At 52.6% G+C, this 12,423-nt stretch overlaps 5 protein-coding genes across 5 annotated transcripts; 2 read left to right on the forward strand and 3 right to left on the reverse strand.

The window, feature by feature from the left end:
• Positions 1 to 32: 32 nt before the first annotated feature.
• Positions 33 to 1,736, forward strand: LTS14_006738 (uncharacterized protein; the record flags this gene model as incomplete). Its single annotated transcript, XM_064839431.1, has 4 exons — positions 33 to 421; positions 481 to 729; positions 781 to 1,429; positions 1,485 to 1,736. 4 exons carry the CDS (start codon positions 33 to 35, stop codon positions 1,734 to 1,736), a joined length of 1,539 nt encoding a protein of 512 aa, XP_064693173.1.
• Positions 1,737 to 1,815: 79 nt separating this feature from the next.
• On the reverse strand, positions 1,816 to 3,051 carry LTS14_006739 (uncharacterized protein; the record flags this gene model as incomplete). Its single annotated transcript, XM_064839432.1, has 1 exon — positions 1,816 to 3,051. The coding sequence occupies one exon, from the start codon at positions 3,049 to 3,051 to the stop codon at positions 1,816 to 1,818; it is 1,236 nt and encodes a 411-aa protein (XP_064693174.1).
• Positions 3,052 to 3,807: 756 nt separating this feature from the next.
• NBP2 (HOG (high osmolarity glycerol) pathway protein) lies at positions 3,808 to 5,232 on the reverse strand (the record flags this gene model as incomplete). Its single annotated transcript, XM_064839433.1, has 1 exon — positions 3,808 to 5,232. The coding sequence occupies one exon, from the start codon at positions 5,230 to 5,232 to the stop codon at positions 3,808 to 3,810; it is 1,425 nt and encodes a 474-aa protein (XP_064693175.1).
• Positions 5,233 to 7,364: 2,132 nt separating this feature from the next.
• MAE1 (NAD-dependent malic enzyme, mitochondrial) lies at positions 7,365 to 9,170 on the forward strand (the record flags this gene model as incomplete). Its single annotated transcript, XM_064839434.1, has 1 exon — positions 7,365 to 9,170. The coding sequence occupies one exon, from the start codon at positions 7,365 to 7,367 to the stop codon at positions 9,168 to 9,170; it is 1,806 nt and encodes a 601-aa protein (XP_064693176.1).
• A 1,026-nt stretch (positions 9,171 to 10,196) lies between these two features.
• Positions 10,197 to 11,031, reverse strand: LTS14_006742 (uncharacterized protein; the record flags this gene model as incomplete). Its single annotated transcript, XM_064839435.1, has 2 exons — positions 10,197 to 10,473; positions 10,532 to 11,031. 2 exons carry the CDS (start codon positions 11,029 to 11,031, stop codon positions 10,197 to 10,199), a joined length of 777 nt encoding a protein of 258 aa, XP_064693177.1.
• Positions 11,032 to 12,423: the final 1,392 nt, after the last annotated feature.

Consider the following 12,423-nt stretch of genomic DNA (forward strand, 5'->3'; position numbering starts at 1 on the left):
TTCCCGGAATCTGATCACCTATCGTTGCAGATATGGCGGACACGACAGTAGCACATCTCGAAGTACCCAATGTGACCTGGTGGAAGAAGCCCGGTCTTCGAACACTGTATTTGATGCTGCCCATCCTCTTCCTCGGCTCGACAACGAATGGTTACGACGGGAGCTTGCTTAACGGCCTCCAGACCATGGTTCCCTGGCAAGCATACTTCAATAACCCTGCTGGAGCGCGCCTTGGCCTCTTCAGCGCCATCATGAATGTTGGAGGTTTCTGCGCCTTTCCCGTTTCGCCATATCTTGCAGACTGGTTTGGCAGGAGGGCTGGTGTGGCCGCTGGTATATCCGTCTTGATCATCGGTGTGATCATCCAAGTAGTGCCTGGTGCTACTTCAGGCATGTTCATCGGCGGTCGTTTTCTGGTTGGGTGCGTACATATCATCAGCATGATCTCGATGCAGTATTCAGCTGACATGTCAAATACAGATTCGGCTCGAACATTACTCAAGCCTGCGCACCACTGCTCGTCATCGAGCTCGCACATCCACAACATCGAGGCAAGGTTACAACGATGTACAACACACTTTGGTATGTTGGATCCATCGTCGCAGCCTGGACGGTCTTCGGCACCATCAAGTACACCGGAAATGCTGCATGGCGTATACCAGTGGCCGTCCAAGCCTTAATGCCAGTGATTCAGATTGTATGTGTGTGGCTATTGCCAGAGTCACCGAGGTAAGTGAAGCTCGAGCCATCGACTCTATCCGGATGCTGACACCCACATAGATGGCTGTGCTCGAAGGACAGATCGGACGAAGCTCTCCAAGTCCTCATCAAGTATCATGCTGATGGCGACGCCGACGATACTTTCGTCAAGGCAGAGTTCATTGAGATCCAGGAAACGATTGCGCTCGAGAAGCTTGCTTCGAAGCAAGGATGGGACGTATTCATGCGTACTCCCGGCAATCGGAAGCGTCTTCTGCTGATCATCCTGACGACGTTCTTCTCGCAATGCTCAGGCAACGGCATCGCTTCGTACTACCTCCACGATATTCTGAACTCTGTCGGCGTGACATCTTCGTACGACCAATCTCTTGTGAACGGTGGACTGCAGATCTGGTCTTTCCTAGTCGCCATTGGCTTCTCGCTTCTTGTTGACAAGCTTGGGCGCCGCAAGCTTTTCCTGACTGCTGGCATTGGTATGCTTGTCGCCTTCAGCATCTGGACTGGCTGCTCTGCTGTCTATGCTCAGACAGGTAACAAAGGAGCTGGAGCGGCTGTCATCGCCATGATATTCTTCTTCTACTTCATGGCTGGCTTCGCATGGCCTGGGCTCACCGTCTCATATTGCTCTGAGATCCTTCCTTTCAATATCCGAGCGAAAGGCCTCGGCATCGCTTTCGGCGGACAAGCGGCTGCTTCTGTCCTCAATCAGGTATGCTCTAATAGTCGGCACCAGCGTCTTGATCGAATCACTAACACGTCCCTAGTATATCAATCCCATTGGCTTGGAAGCTCTCAAGTGGAAATTCTACTTCGTCTACATCGTCATACTCGTCCTGGAGTGCCTATGTATCTACTTCCTGTTTGTTGAGACGAACGGTCCAACGCTTGAAGAGATCGCGCATCTTTTCGACGGTGAAAATGCGGCTGTTGCAAGCGACGGCATAATCGACAAGAGGATGCAAGGGAAGGAGGATCCAAATTATGGTTCGCAAGTTGAGCATTTATCGAGGGTATAAGAGCAAAGCTTTGGAAGAGCCACCGGAGTCAGTGATCCTGGACGGGGAGTACCGCGCTGTTCCTGTAGATGTATCTTTATCAATTCAGAGCAGACAAAGCGCTCCTCGTCAGTCTACTCCTCTCAAACACCGCTTGCGTTGTTGGTGAAGTGCTCGACACATCATGAGGAGACGGGGTGTCCCCTTCCAATTGTGACCGCTCGTCCAATACATTCCCGTGTTCGAGTAGAAATTCCACCATCCAGTGATCCACCTTATGCGTTCTCTGATCGATGGACTGCAAGCATGCTTTCTGGAACATGAACAGTCGCGCTTTCATTCGGTCGACACTTGGCCACCACGATTTTAATTTCATGATGATGCGAAAGTTTGACTCCAACCGGCCTCTGGCGTTGTCAAGTTCCCGCTGATCGCCGAATAGAAGGTTATGGATCAGTACTGAAGAAGAAACGACAGCCATGTGGCCGACAATGTTGTACATGACTTCGCAGCCTTCCATCTCATAGGAAGTTCGTAGCAGATCACTAAGCGCGGATGCGTACTCTCGGCATCGCTGAGCATACATGTCAGCCAAAGGGAGCTGTGCAGCCGACCCATCCAGATACGAGAAGTACAGCAGTGTCCCGTAGTGATAGTAGCCGAGATGTAAAGCCACGAAGGTCCTCCCGTGGCCTCGCTGCTGGTGGAGCGCCATGGTCTGCGGATCGAGCGATAAATCCGATGGTAGACTCTGCCGCCAATGCTCCAGTCTTGAGCCAAGCCTTGCTACTGTGTCTGTCACAGTAGCCTGATCCAGGATCCCAGTCGACAATGTCCGGTTGAAGTCTTGAATAGGTCCGAAGACTTCCACGAGCGTGATCATATATGCCCACATACCCAGCCTTCGAGGCTCTGGCCAATCCTGCTGAGAGGAGCTCAGAGTGTGAAAGACGTGCTCCTCTCGTGGCAACTGTTGAGACATATGCCGGTTGGCCATTTGGCGTGGTGTTCCCAATCCAGCGGCCGACCATCGGTCAAGCATGTATAGCGACCACCATACTCGCAACCTCACTTCGTGCTCTACTGCAGTTTCGCCGGCGTGCGCCTCATGAAGTCGAATGATATGCGCAGTCCGGATCGCAATGCCAAAGTACAGGCTCTCCGTTGCCCACTCGCAGTCAGCACCGTACGCATTGCCGAGCACGATCCAGGCCTGCACGCTCTGCACAGTCAGGGTCTCAAGATCCGCTTTGAGGAGATTGCTAGCCTGTGTACGAAGGTTTGGGCCAAGTAGTCGAAGATCTTCTCGATCGGCGAACCGTGCTGCCAGGCTCATGATAGCACATAGCAGCGGCTTATGTATCGTGCCATCCTGCACGGACAGCCGCAGCGTTGGGACATGAAAGAGTGAGTGGGGCCTGTCGTGAATCAATGTGAGGTACAGCTCAACCAGAGATATGCTACAGTCCTTGTCAACACCATTTGGTAGATCGGATTTCGTGCGTGCTCCAGGCTGCAACTGTCTCGTATGCTTTGTTATACCACGACTAGAGCAGTCATCGGTCCCTCGACGAATACATGGCTGACACGTCTCGCTAGTAGGGCGATTGCACTTCCGTTTGCTTTGGCGACATTGTCGGCATGCTACACCTGGTTGCCTCATGTAGAAAGTACCTTGGAAAAAAAGACTGGCGACTTTAACATGACCACCGCTGTCATAGCAGCTACCTGCAGCTTCTTCCTACAAATACACCAATCGTATTGGCTGCGGGCGATTGTTTGGAGGTAGAGAGACGGGAGCGAACGAAAGAAGTGCATATGGAATTGAAGTGGCACCGAACGAATCGCGGAGGGGAATGACTAAGCAGAAGCAACAATGTTTTTTTGAAGGTTAGAATACGCGTAGTACGATCAGATAATATTATTATGGTTCATTGCTACGAGCTCTGCACTCTCGCCGCGTGCGGCGGTGGCGAAGCCTACATACAGGACTCTGATACAGCAGAATTGCTATCTCGAAAGGAGACGCAGCAGTCACCATAGCCCTCGAGTTACATCGCTGGAGCAATCCTCAGCTCTTGGCTTGATTCGGCTACTGGCTCGCAGCACGCTCGTATGCCTCATCGACTCGCGGGTCCTCCTTCTCCGAATCCTCCTCGACCCCGATGCCAGCCTCAGCAGCCCCTTCCGCCATCTTCACCGATGCATTGCCTGGTTCCAAGCCCGTGGAGTCCTGCTCAGCCAGCTTCGAGCCATCAATCTCACTCGTCTCAAGCTCCGAAAACATCTCCGATTCTCCTTCCTCATCCTCGCCTGCCTCCTCGCCATCGAGAAACATACCCGTGCTCTCATCGAAATGCGGCAGTTCGCTCAGAAGCCTCACGTACTCCTCCGGCACAAGTCCTTGCTCGCCGGTGCTGGGATCCTCAGCTACCAGCCAGCCCTGCCCATGCCTGTAGCTCACCATGATCACCTGTCCTTCGCGCAAACGCAGCTCGTTGCTGTTTTCCGGCTCGAAAGCGTAGAGGGCAAGTGAGCGTCCGGCGTAGAGCTCTTCGTCTTCTGGGCCGATGGACTGGCGTTGTGGTGAGTGGACTTCTGTTGACAGTTCCGAATCAAGCGGCATGTCGTTGTCTGGATCCACAGATCCGAGGTCGTTTGCAGCACCAGCATCACCGCCATTGTTGTTTGGATAGGACCTATTCGGCAACAACCCAGACTGAAAGTGCGAATCTGCTCGTATACGTCCGTTTTCCAGCTGCTGCTGTGTAGGAGGTCCTACGCCTGCATACCCACGACTCTGTCGCAGAGTGTCTCGGCCTGCAGGATCGCTCTGTCCTCCGAAGCGAAACATATCGCTCGCTGTCGCGTCCCCGCTAGCACGACTGCGTCTGTAACCTGCACTTTCTCGTCTCCGCCCACGCTCGTAGTCTGTGATGTTTGCATAACTCTTGCTTTTGCGGTGTTTCTTTCTTGAGCCGTCGTCGCTTGTACTGTCAAAACTATCGTCTCCGCCGAATGAAGTACTCGGGAGTGGATCGTGTTGTGTCTCGGAAGCTTGATCTTGATCACCGTACATCACTCCATCGCCGCCCCATGGCCCTGCCGTCCAGTTGTTACCCACACCGCCGCCACTGCTGCTATTGGAGAGATCCATTGGATCTGACAATCTTCTCCCACCTGTCCACTCCGAGCCTGGTGTTGTGGCTCCGGACGTCGCTTCGGGTGCTCCATAGTGTAATGGGTGAAAGACTGGCCATGCGAAGTCCCTGACTGATGTATATGCGAGACTTGATTGGAATGCCGGGAACGCGACTGTCGACGTTGGTCGTGATCGCGAGCTGCGGGAGTTTTGAGAGTATGTTGACATCCTGTTCTGGGCGTATGAGGGGATGCGCTCGCGTGGTCGAGGTCGGACCGGAAGTGGTAGTTGTGTGTTGTGTGGCTGTGGTGTCGAGGATGAGGAGGGAGATGTAGATGAGGTTGACGCGATGGGTGGGGCGAGGACGTCAGCCATGGTTGCTTGCTGAGGTTGAGGCAAGCACGATGGACCGTAAGACGAAGTGAGGTCTCGTGCTTGCGTCTCTTTCAGCGAGTCAGTCAGATCAGACCATATGTAGAAAGCAACCATATGGCATACACACCCACAAGAACAACGACACTAGTCTCCCGTGGTCCAGAAGTCACGTTGTCCTCAGCTCCGCGCCATAGTCAAGATCCTCCAGGAAGAAGCGGTGGTAGAAGCGATCTGATCGACCAGCAAGTGATGAATACGAACAATCGTCCTCTAGGAACTATAATACCATTACTCCGTTACAGATCCGCAATAGCTACGACCGGTGATGCGCGCATAGGAAAGGGAAAGCTACCGCAAGCCTCTATACACCGAATGAACATCTTTGCCTTCTGATCAGCAACAAGCAACAGGCGCGGGCGAGTAGCGACGGCGACAGACTGGAAGGCGCACTAATAATAGCTTATGGCGGGGCTAAACTCTGCTGGTGAGGTTTTGGCGTCTGCCGCTTTATCTCGTCCTCGAGGAATACACCTATATCATCCAACGATTGTCTCGGCCGTGCTCGATACTGTCCTCGTCGCCATCGAGTATTCAGTCACAATCTACCAGTCAAACACTTCGACATCCAACATCACAGACTCAAGATCGATCGAAGTTCGAGGCCACCCATCGTTTCAATCCTGCAGGATACCGGCCGAAGTAAAGCGCACAGGCCCTTGTTTCATGTTTCTGCTTAGCCGGATGTGGTATGAAACCGGCCTGCTTTCTGGGCGGTGAATGTTTGTTCATTATTCTGGACTGCAGCTTGCTTGCAGATCGCATACATTCGGATGTCGTGCTCTGCTGTTGTGGGCAGATCATACAAATTCCGTAGCTCCTGTTCGTATGACCACGGCCATCGAGGACTAGCGCAGGGTAGGTGAAGCAGGAGCAGTGATTCCTATCCTGGCCTTCCTCGATGCTTTATAGTAGCCATATAATGGCGATCCCACACCCAAGCAACGACGAAGCGAGTAATGGACCACTCAAGATCAACCTCGATATCTTCTTAGAGAAGCGTGAGCCACCGAGAACGTTCTGTCCATCAGAAGTTGCTCGAGCCTTGTCGCCACAGGAACTACAGCAGTTGGGGTACGATGAGTGGCGGGAGACGATGTCTGACATCAGAACTCTTGCATGGCAGCTACGAGATCGTGGAGAGTGTGAGATTTTACAGAAGGGGCAAGTGCTTGCGATGGACGTAGGGGTTGAGGATGTGAAGGGACCTATACGGATCAGAAGGAGTCTTCCTGGGAATGAAAGATGACAGCTGAGATCTTTCATTTTGCGCGAAATCTCGTGCCTGGACGATAGCGTATGTGGACACAGGACCCCATATGCTCCGCACTCCTGGATCGCTGGTAGCAGGGACTTCGTATTGCTACCTACGTTAGGGCTGCAGTCGAGTGCATCAACAATGATCGGATTGATTAGCAGCCTCCAGCCATACTGAAGCTGCTCCTCAGGGGCTCGGGTACTCGACGCTCAAATACCCACAGACAGTGTACAAGGCTCCGTCTCTTGTCGAAGCCGCGCTGGGTGCGATCCTGGCTTTGCAATGGGTGATGTGGCTTTCAGAAGTTCATTCGCGGGAACCGCGACGTATGGAAGCTGAGAGCAGAATGCACCGAGATCTACAAAGCAGATAAAAGAAGTATGGTGCCAATGATCACAGTCGATCTACGAAGACGGCCGCAACACAGCCGACAGTCACAGGTGCCTGTCACACTTTTCTGCTCACATGGGTTGGATCGTTATACTTCTGTTAGAAGGTATTGCACTTTACTTTAAGCTCACTAACGTGCATCTAAAAGCTCGAGAGCAAGCTATGCCATGAAAGCTTCGAAAGCTTCGAAAGCTTCGAAATCTTGAGGAGGGGTGCGTGTGAACTTCCTCAAATGCGCCACTTGCGTGTGTGCAACAGATTACGTGCTTGGTTGTTGACCTACGCGATGGAAGACTCGCTAGTAACTCAACCATATGCATGCGACGCAGATAACAAGTACTGGAAGAATATTTAGATCACTGCACTATCATCAACCCTTTGACTTGGGATCCAGAACTCCTTCGATAGGATCCTTATACCGCGCAACATGGCTAACGGTACTAAAGCTGGCAAGTTCGGCCACTTGCCTCTGTCAACATCTGGACCCATGGATTGCGCACTTGAAGGGTCTAGTCTACTGCAGACACCCTATCTCAACAAGGGCATGGGCTTCCCAACGAACGAACGTCAACAATTCGGTCTCGCTGGCCTCTTGCCGTCTGCAGTCAATACTTTGGACGAGCAATGCCAACGAGCTTACGAGCAGTACAACTCGCGGAGTACTGCTCTTGGAAAGAACACCTTCATGACCAGCATGAAAGAGCAAAACGAAGTTCTGTTCTATGGCCTGATCCAACGTCATTTGAAGGAGATGTTCCCGATCATATATACCCCAACCGAGGGTGAAGCGATACAAAGCTATAGTCGACTTTTTCGCAAACCGGAAGGATGTTTCTTGAGGATCGATAAGCCTGATGAGGTCGAAGCGGCGCTAGATCGTTGGGGTCCGAGCGAGGATATCGATATCATTGCCTGCAGTGATGGCGAGCAGATCCTCGGCATCGGCGACCAGGGCGTTGGCGGCATTCTAATCGCAGTGGCGAAGCTGGTCATTTACACTCTTTGTGCTGGCATTCATCCCAATAGGACGCTCCCGGTTGTACTGGACGTTGGTACGGATAGCGACGAACTGCTCAATGATCCTTTGTACCTTGGAGTCAAGCGGCCACGTATCAGAGGAGAACAATACGACGCCTTCGTCGATCGCTTCATTCACGCTTGTCGAGAACGTTACCCAAAGGCTTACATCCATTTCGAGGACTTCGGTCTTCCTAATGCGAGGAGGATCCTGGATAAGTACACACCACAGATTGCTTGCTTCAATGATGATGTGCAAGGTACTGGATGTGTTACGCTTGCTGCCATATACGCAGCTATCCATGTGGCCAAGCTGGAAATGAAGAACCTGCGAGTGCTGGCTTTTGGTGCTGGAACTGCTGGTACAGGCATTGCTGATCAAATCCGTGATGCTATTGCTGTCGAGAGTGGCAAAAGTAAAGAGGAGGCTGTAAAGCAGATTTGGTGTGTTGATAAGCCCGGTGTGCTTTTGCAGAGTATGGTCGAGCAAGAGATACTCACACCCGCTCAGCACGACTATGCTAAGCCTGATGAGGAGTGGAAACACATCGATCACAAAAGTCTGGTGGAGATCATCAAGGCTGTAAAGCCTAACGTCCTCATCGGCACATCCACCAAGCCAAAGTCCTTTACAAAAGAAATCGTGCAAGAAATGGCCAAGCATGTCGATCGTCCCATCATCTCCCCTCTCTCGAATCCAACACGCTTGCACGAAGCAGATCCCAAAGACCTCTTCGAATGGACAGATGGCAAAGTCCTCACAGCCACGGGCTCGCCTTTCCCACCCGTCGAAATGCCAGATGGGAAGAAGCGCGAGGTTGCGGAATGCAACAACTCCACCACCTTCCCTGGTATCGGCCTCGGCTGCGTCCTTAGCAGAACCAAACTCCTGTCTCCCTCTATGCTTGTGGCAGCTACGAAAGCTCTGGCCGCGCAGGCTCCGGCGTTGAAGGATCCAGATGCCGCGTTATTGCCCGATGTGGTTGATGTGAGGGAGATTAGTGTCAAGATCGCTGCGGCTGTTATACGACAGGCTGAGAAGGAAAGTCTGGCGCAGCAGGAGGGTATTCCAGTTGATGATGTAGAGTTGGAGGAGTGGATTCGAGAGCAGATGTGGAACCCTGTGTACAGACCACTGAGGAAGGTCGAAAGAGAAGGAGCGAGCAGGAGTGCTAGGGGCGAGGCGGGGAGTAAAGGGTCGACTGCTGTGCTTTAGAGTTTGCGTCCAGTGTATAGGTGCTGAGTCGCTAGACCTTGTTTCAAGCTTCTGAGCTCAATTTCCCAGCTAGCCTAAGGGGCGTCAGGGCAACAATAATGCCAACGTACTCGCCGCTTCATGCATAGTCAGCAGTCTGAGGAAAATGATAGATCGCTCTGAGTCGACATTGTGCTCGCGCTTCTTGGGCTGCACACCTTATCTACGTACTAGCCTCGAACGAACCAGTCGTCCGTAGCAAGGCTCCTTCCACCCTGTCCTAAACCTATATTGTGTGTAGCAACCGCTCCGTAGGGTATCTTTATTACTCTATTGTGGAAACCGTATTTTATCGGCATCGCTCACAGATCTCCACGGGCCTTCTTTCTGCCGTAGTCATATGCTTTAATGAATCTGAAGGCCGTCGTATCGAACCAGATCCTGTCCTCATCGAAGAAAGTTCGATAGATCGTCTCCGCATTATGTGCAGTGCCTGCTGCTCCCCCTCTTCTACCTCATCATCGTGGTATGGTCGTACGTTCGACTGCATCGGCAACTTCATGGTGTCTCGGTTCAACAGCTCGGGGGTGCCACCTTGATGACTGTGTAATCGCACTGATCCTCGGGATGGAGAGGACTTGGATTGCCAACTCCATAGGATTTTGGCGGTGATGTTGAACTTGCTATTTTTGAGCGAGCTGGAGGTCGATGCGAGTTTCTTTGAGGCTATAGGTGAAGGACGGGCGCCAAAGGATGCGCTCTGCGATGTTCGTGAAGACTCTCGTGAGAAGTGGAGGAGGGTCTTGAGCGCCGGTGCACAGGCACAGATCTGTGTCATCAGTACTGCATCTCAGTAGCCATGGTGAGGATGAGGTAGTACTTACAACGCCCACGTCAATTTCCACCGCTGCGCATATCCATAGAGGGTATGCATACCAAGTCTCGTCGTAGCTTTGCATTAGTCCTAGAAGCATAACGATCAGCGACTGCAGAAGAGAAGTTAACATAGCCGTGATTTGAAGTCGTACCCTTCCCTGCCGAGAGACATTAGCTTTCAATCACGACCACAATGTTGACGGACTTGCAGATAAAGTATGTACGGACACTGCCTGCCACAATGACGACGAAGCCGAGACCAAACAGTACACACACGCCGACTCGCTGTTTTAAGGGCATGTGTAGATTCATGACCAAAGGTATTGGTATCACTGCGCACAGAAAGTCGTTGAACAGGTTGATAATGCCTGCCGCAAGCGTGGCCTTTCCTTCATTCATGCATGTTCCAGCTGTTGTAGGTGGGAACTCCCAGTAGAACTTCACAGGTCTACGGCACGTCAGCATGAGGTCGCACTCCGTAGGGCACCTTGCGTTCCTCCACTTACGTGCACTGAAAGATCGATATGAAGAGAAATGCTACGCAAACCGCAATGGTGAATGCATTGGTAAGGTGCACTACGGTTTTGAACCAACGAATGCCAGAGTCTTTGACCAGGCGGTAGTAGAAGGCGCAGAGTGATAGTCTCGTGAAGGTAGCAGCCAAGCTGAAGACGATCTTCGCGACCAGAGCGATGATATTCGCGTTGGTAATCCGATCAGGTGGGATGTCCCAAACATGCCTGTCCCAGCCGTAGAGCTTCTCGGCCAACATCACGACTGCTGCCAGTCCGAGGGTGAATAACAGAGCCAGCGAGATCATGACATCGTCCCATCCTAGTCGTAGTGCTCCTGTCGATGTCCGGCAGTAAAAGCGGAGCGTCACCACGACAAGCACCAGTGCGATGAAAATCCCGTTAACGATCGAAGAGGCATTGCCGCGAGTGACAGGGTCGACGTAATTGGGTGCTGGCCATGTGATCAGTACAGAGAGTGGTGGTAATCGCATGGTGTGGAGGTCGTGCCGTGACGGTCTCCGGGCATGGAGGTGAGGTTGGATGGGTACGCCAGGCTATCTAATGATCGACAGCTACGAATGCGCACTCATTGGATTCTACTGAAGCCGGAGTGCCGTGAACGCGGGCAGTGGCTAGGTCGCATTGCGGTCGCACTAGCCTTGCCAGTGCATCACCAGCGAAGGCAATTGAGAGTCATGGCTGGGGGCCGTCTCGAGTCTGCAGCGATATCCATTCCGTAGCCATTGCCGATTGTGACCCCTGCCAGAGGCAATGATGCCGAGCAGGAGCGTTACGCTATTGGTGATCTCTGCAGGAAACGTTGCTGCTCACGAGGATGCATTCCCCAACACGGACACGCCATGGCCTTGTGCGAGTCGTGGGGTCCTTGCTGTTTGAGATGCATGGTGGCTGAGAGCCTGGGAGTCGGAGTGTTATCACCGTCGTGGGGGATGGCAACACCAGGTCCTGCTTCATCGCCTTCGCCATGCGCCAGTAAGAGGCAAAGTCCGGCGACGGATGTCTTTCGTGTCGTCGAATATCGTTCTTAGGCAATCGACTTCCATGGGACAGGTCACAAGTTAGAGTTCCAGGTAGGTTCTCAAACATTTGTTGCCAAGCAAAAGGTCTCCACTTCTTGACACGTGGTTGAGATTCACTCAAGAGGCCCATTTTCTCCAGCCTGCCGGAAGCAAAATCAATTTATACTCAGGATTTCGTTAGAGATGTCTTTTCATGCTATCGTCCTGGACAATTCCACGTCCCTGTTTGCTGCGGATGTTTTGTCGTCGATCATCTCGTCTGTGGATCCACTGAGTAGGGTTCGGCGATGGTTACCCGGCAGATCAGAACAGGCACCTCCTTTGATAAGACTCGGTGTCAACATCCCGGATCATTGCGAATGGACCCCAGTGGCACATGTCACGCGCCACAGAAGCACCAGCACCGCCAAAGTCTGAACGTCTCGAAAGCTTCTGGAGTCATGTTGCTTGGCGGCGAGTCTAAGAAGCTCACAGGACTAGTGTTCGAGAAAGCCTCAGGATGCATGAAGTACACAAGCAAACGAATACGAAATACGGCAGCGATAGTTCCCAGACGTGCATTGCCGGTGCTCCGCAAACGTGCTTGCCGTTGAAGGCACTGCTCACCCTTGGGTCAGAGGAACACGCAGTTCGTTGAAGTCACAGTCTCCCGATCAGGTCCATCAGGAGTGTCGTGACCGTCAACGAGCACGATCAGGTCTGGCGCCAAGCGGCGATGATGGCGGGGTCCAGCACCATGGCACGCAAGACCCACAGGCATCAAATACCACCACACTGCTCCGGCTTGTGCTCTACGTTCCACCGCAAGCTCAGTAGTTTACCGGCACCACACCTTCACTACAG

The sequence above is a fragment of the Recurvomyces mirabilis genome (assembly GCF_035927965.1).
Source record: "Recurvomyces mirabilis strain CCFEE 5264 chromosome Unknown scaffold_17, whole genome shotgun sequence".
NCBI lineage: Eukaryota > Fungi > Ascomycota > Dothideomycetes > Mycosphaerellales > Teratosphaeriaceae > Recurvomyces > Recurvomyces mirabilis.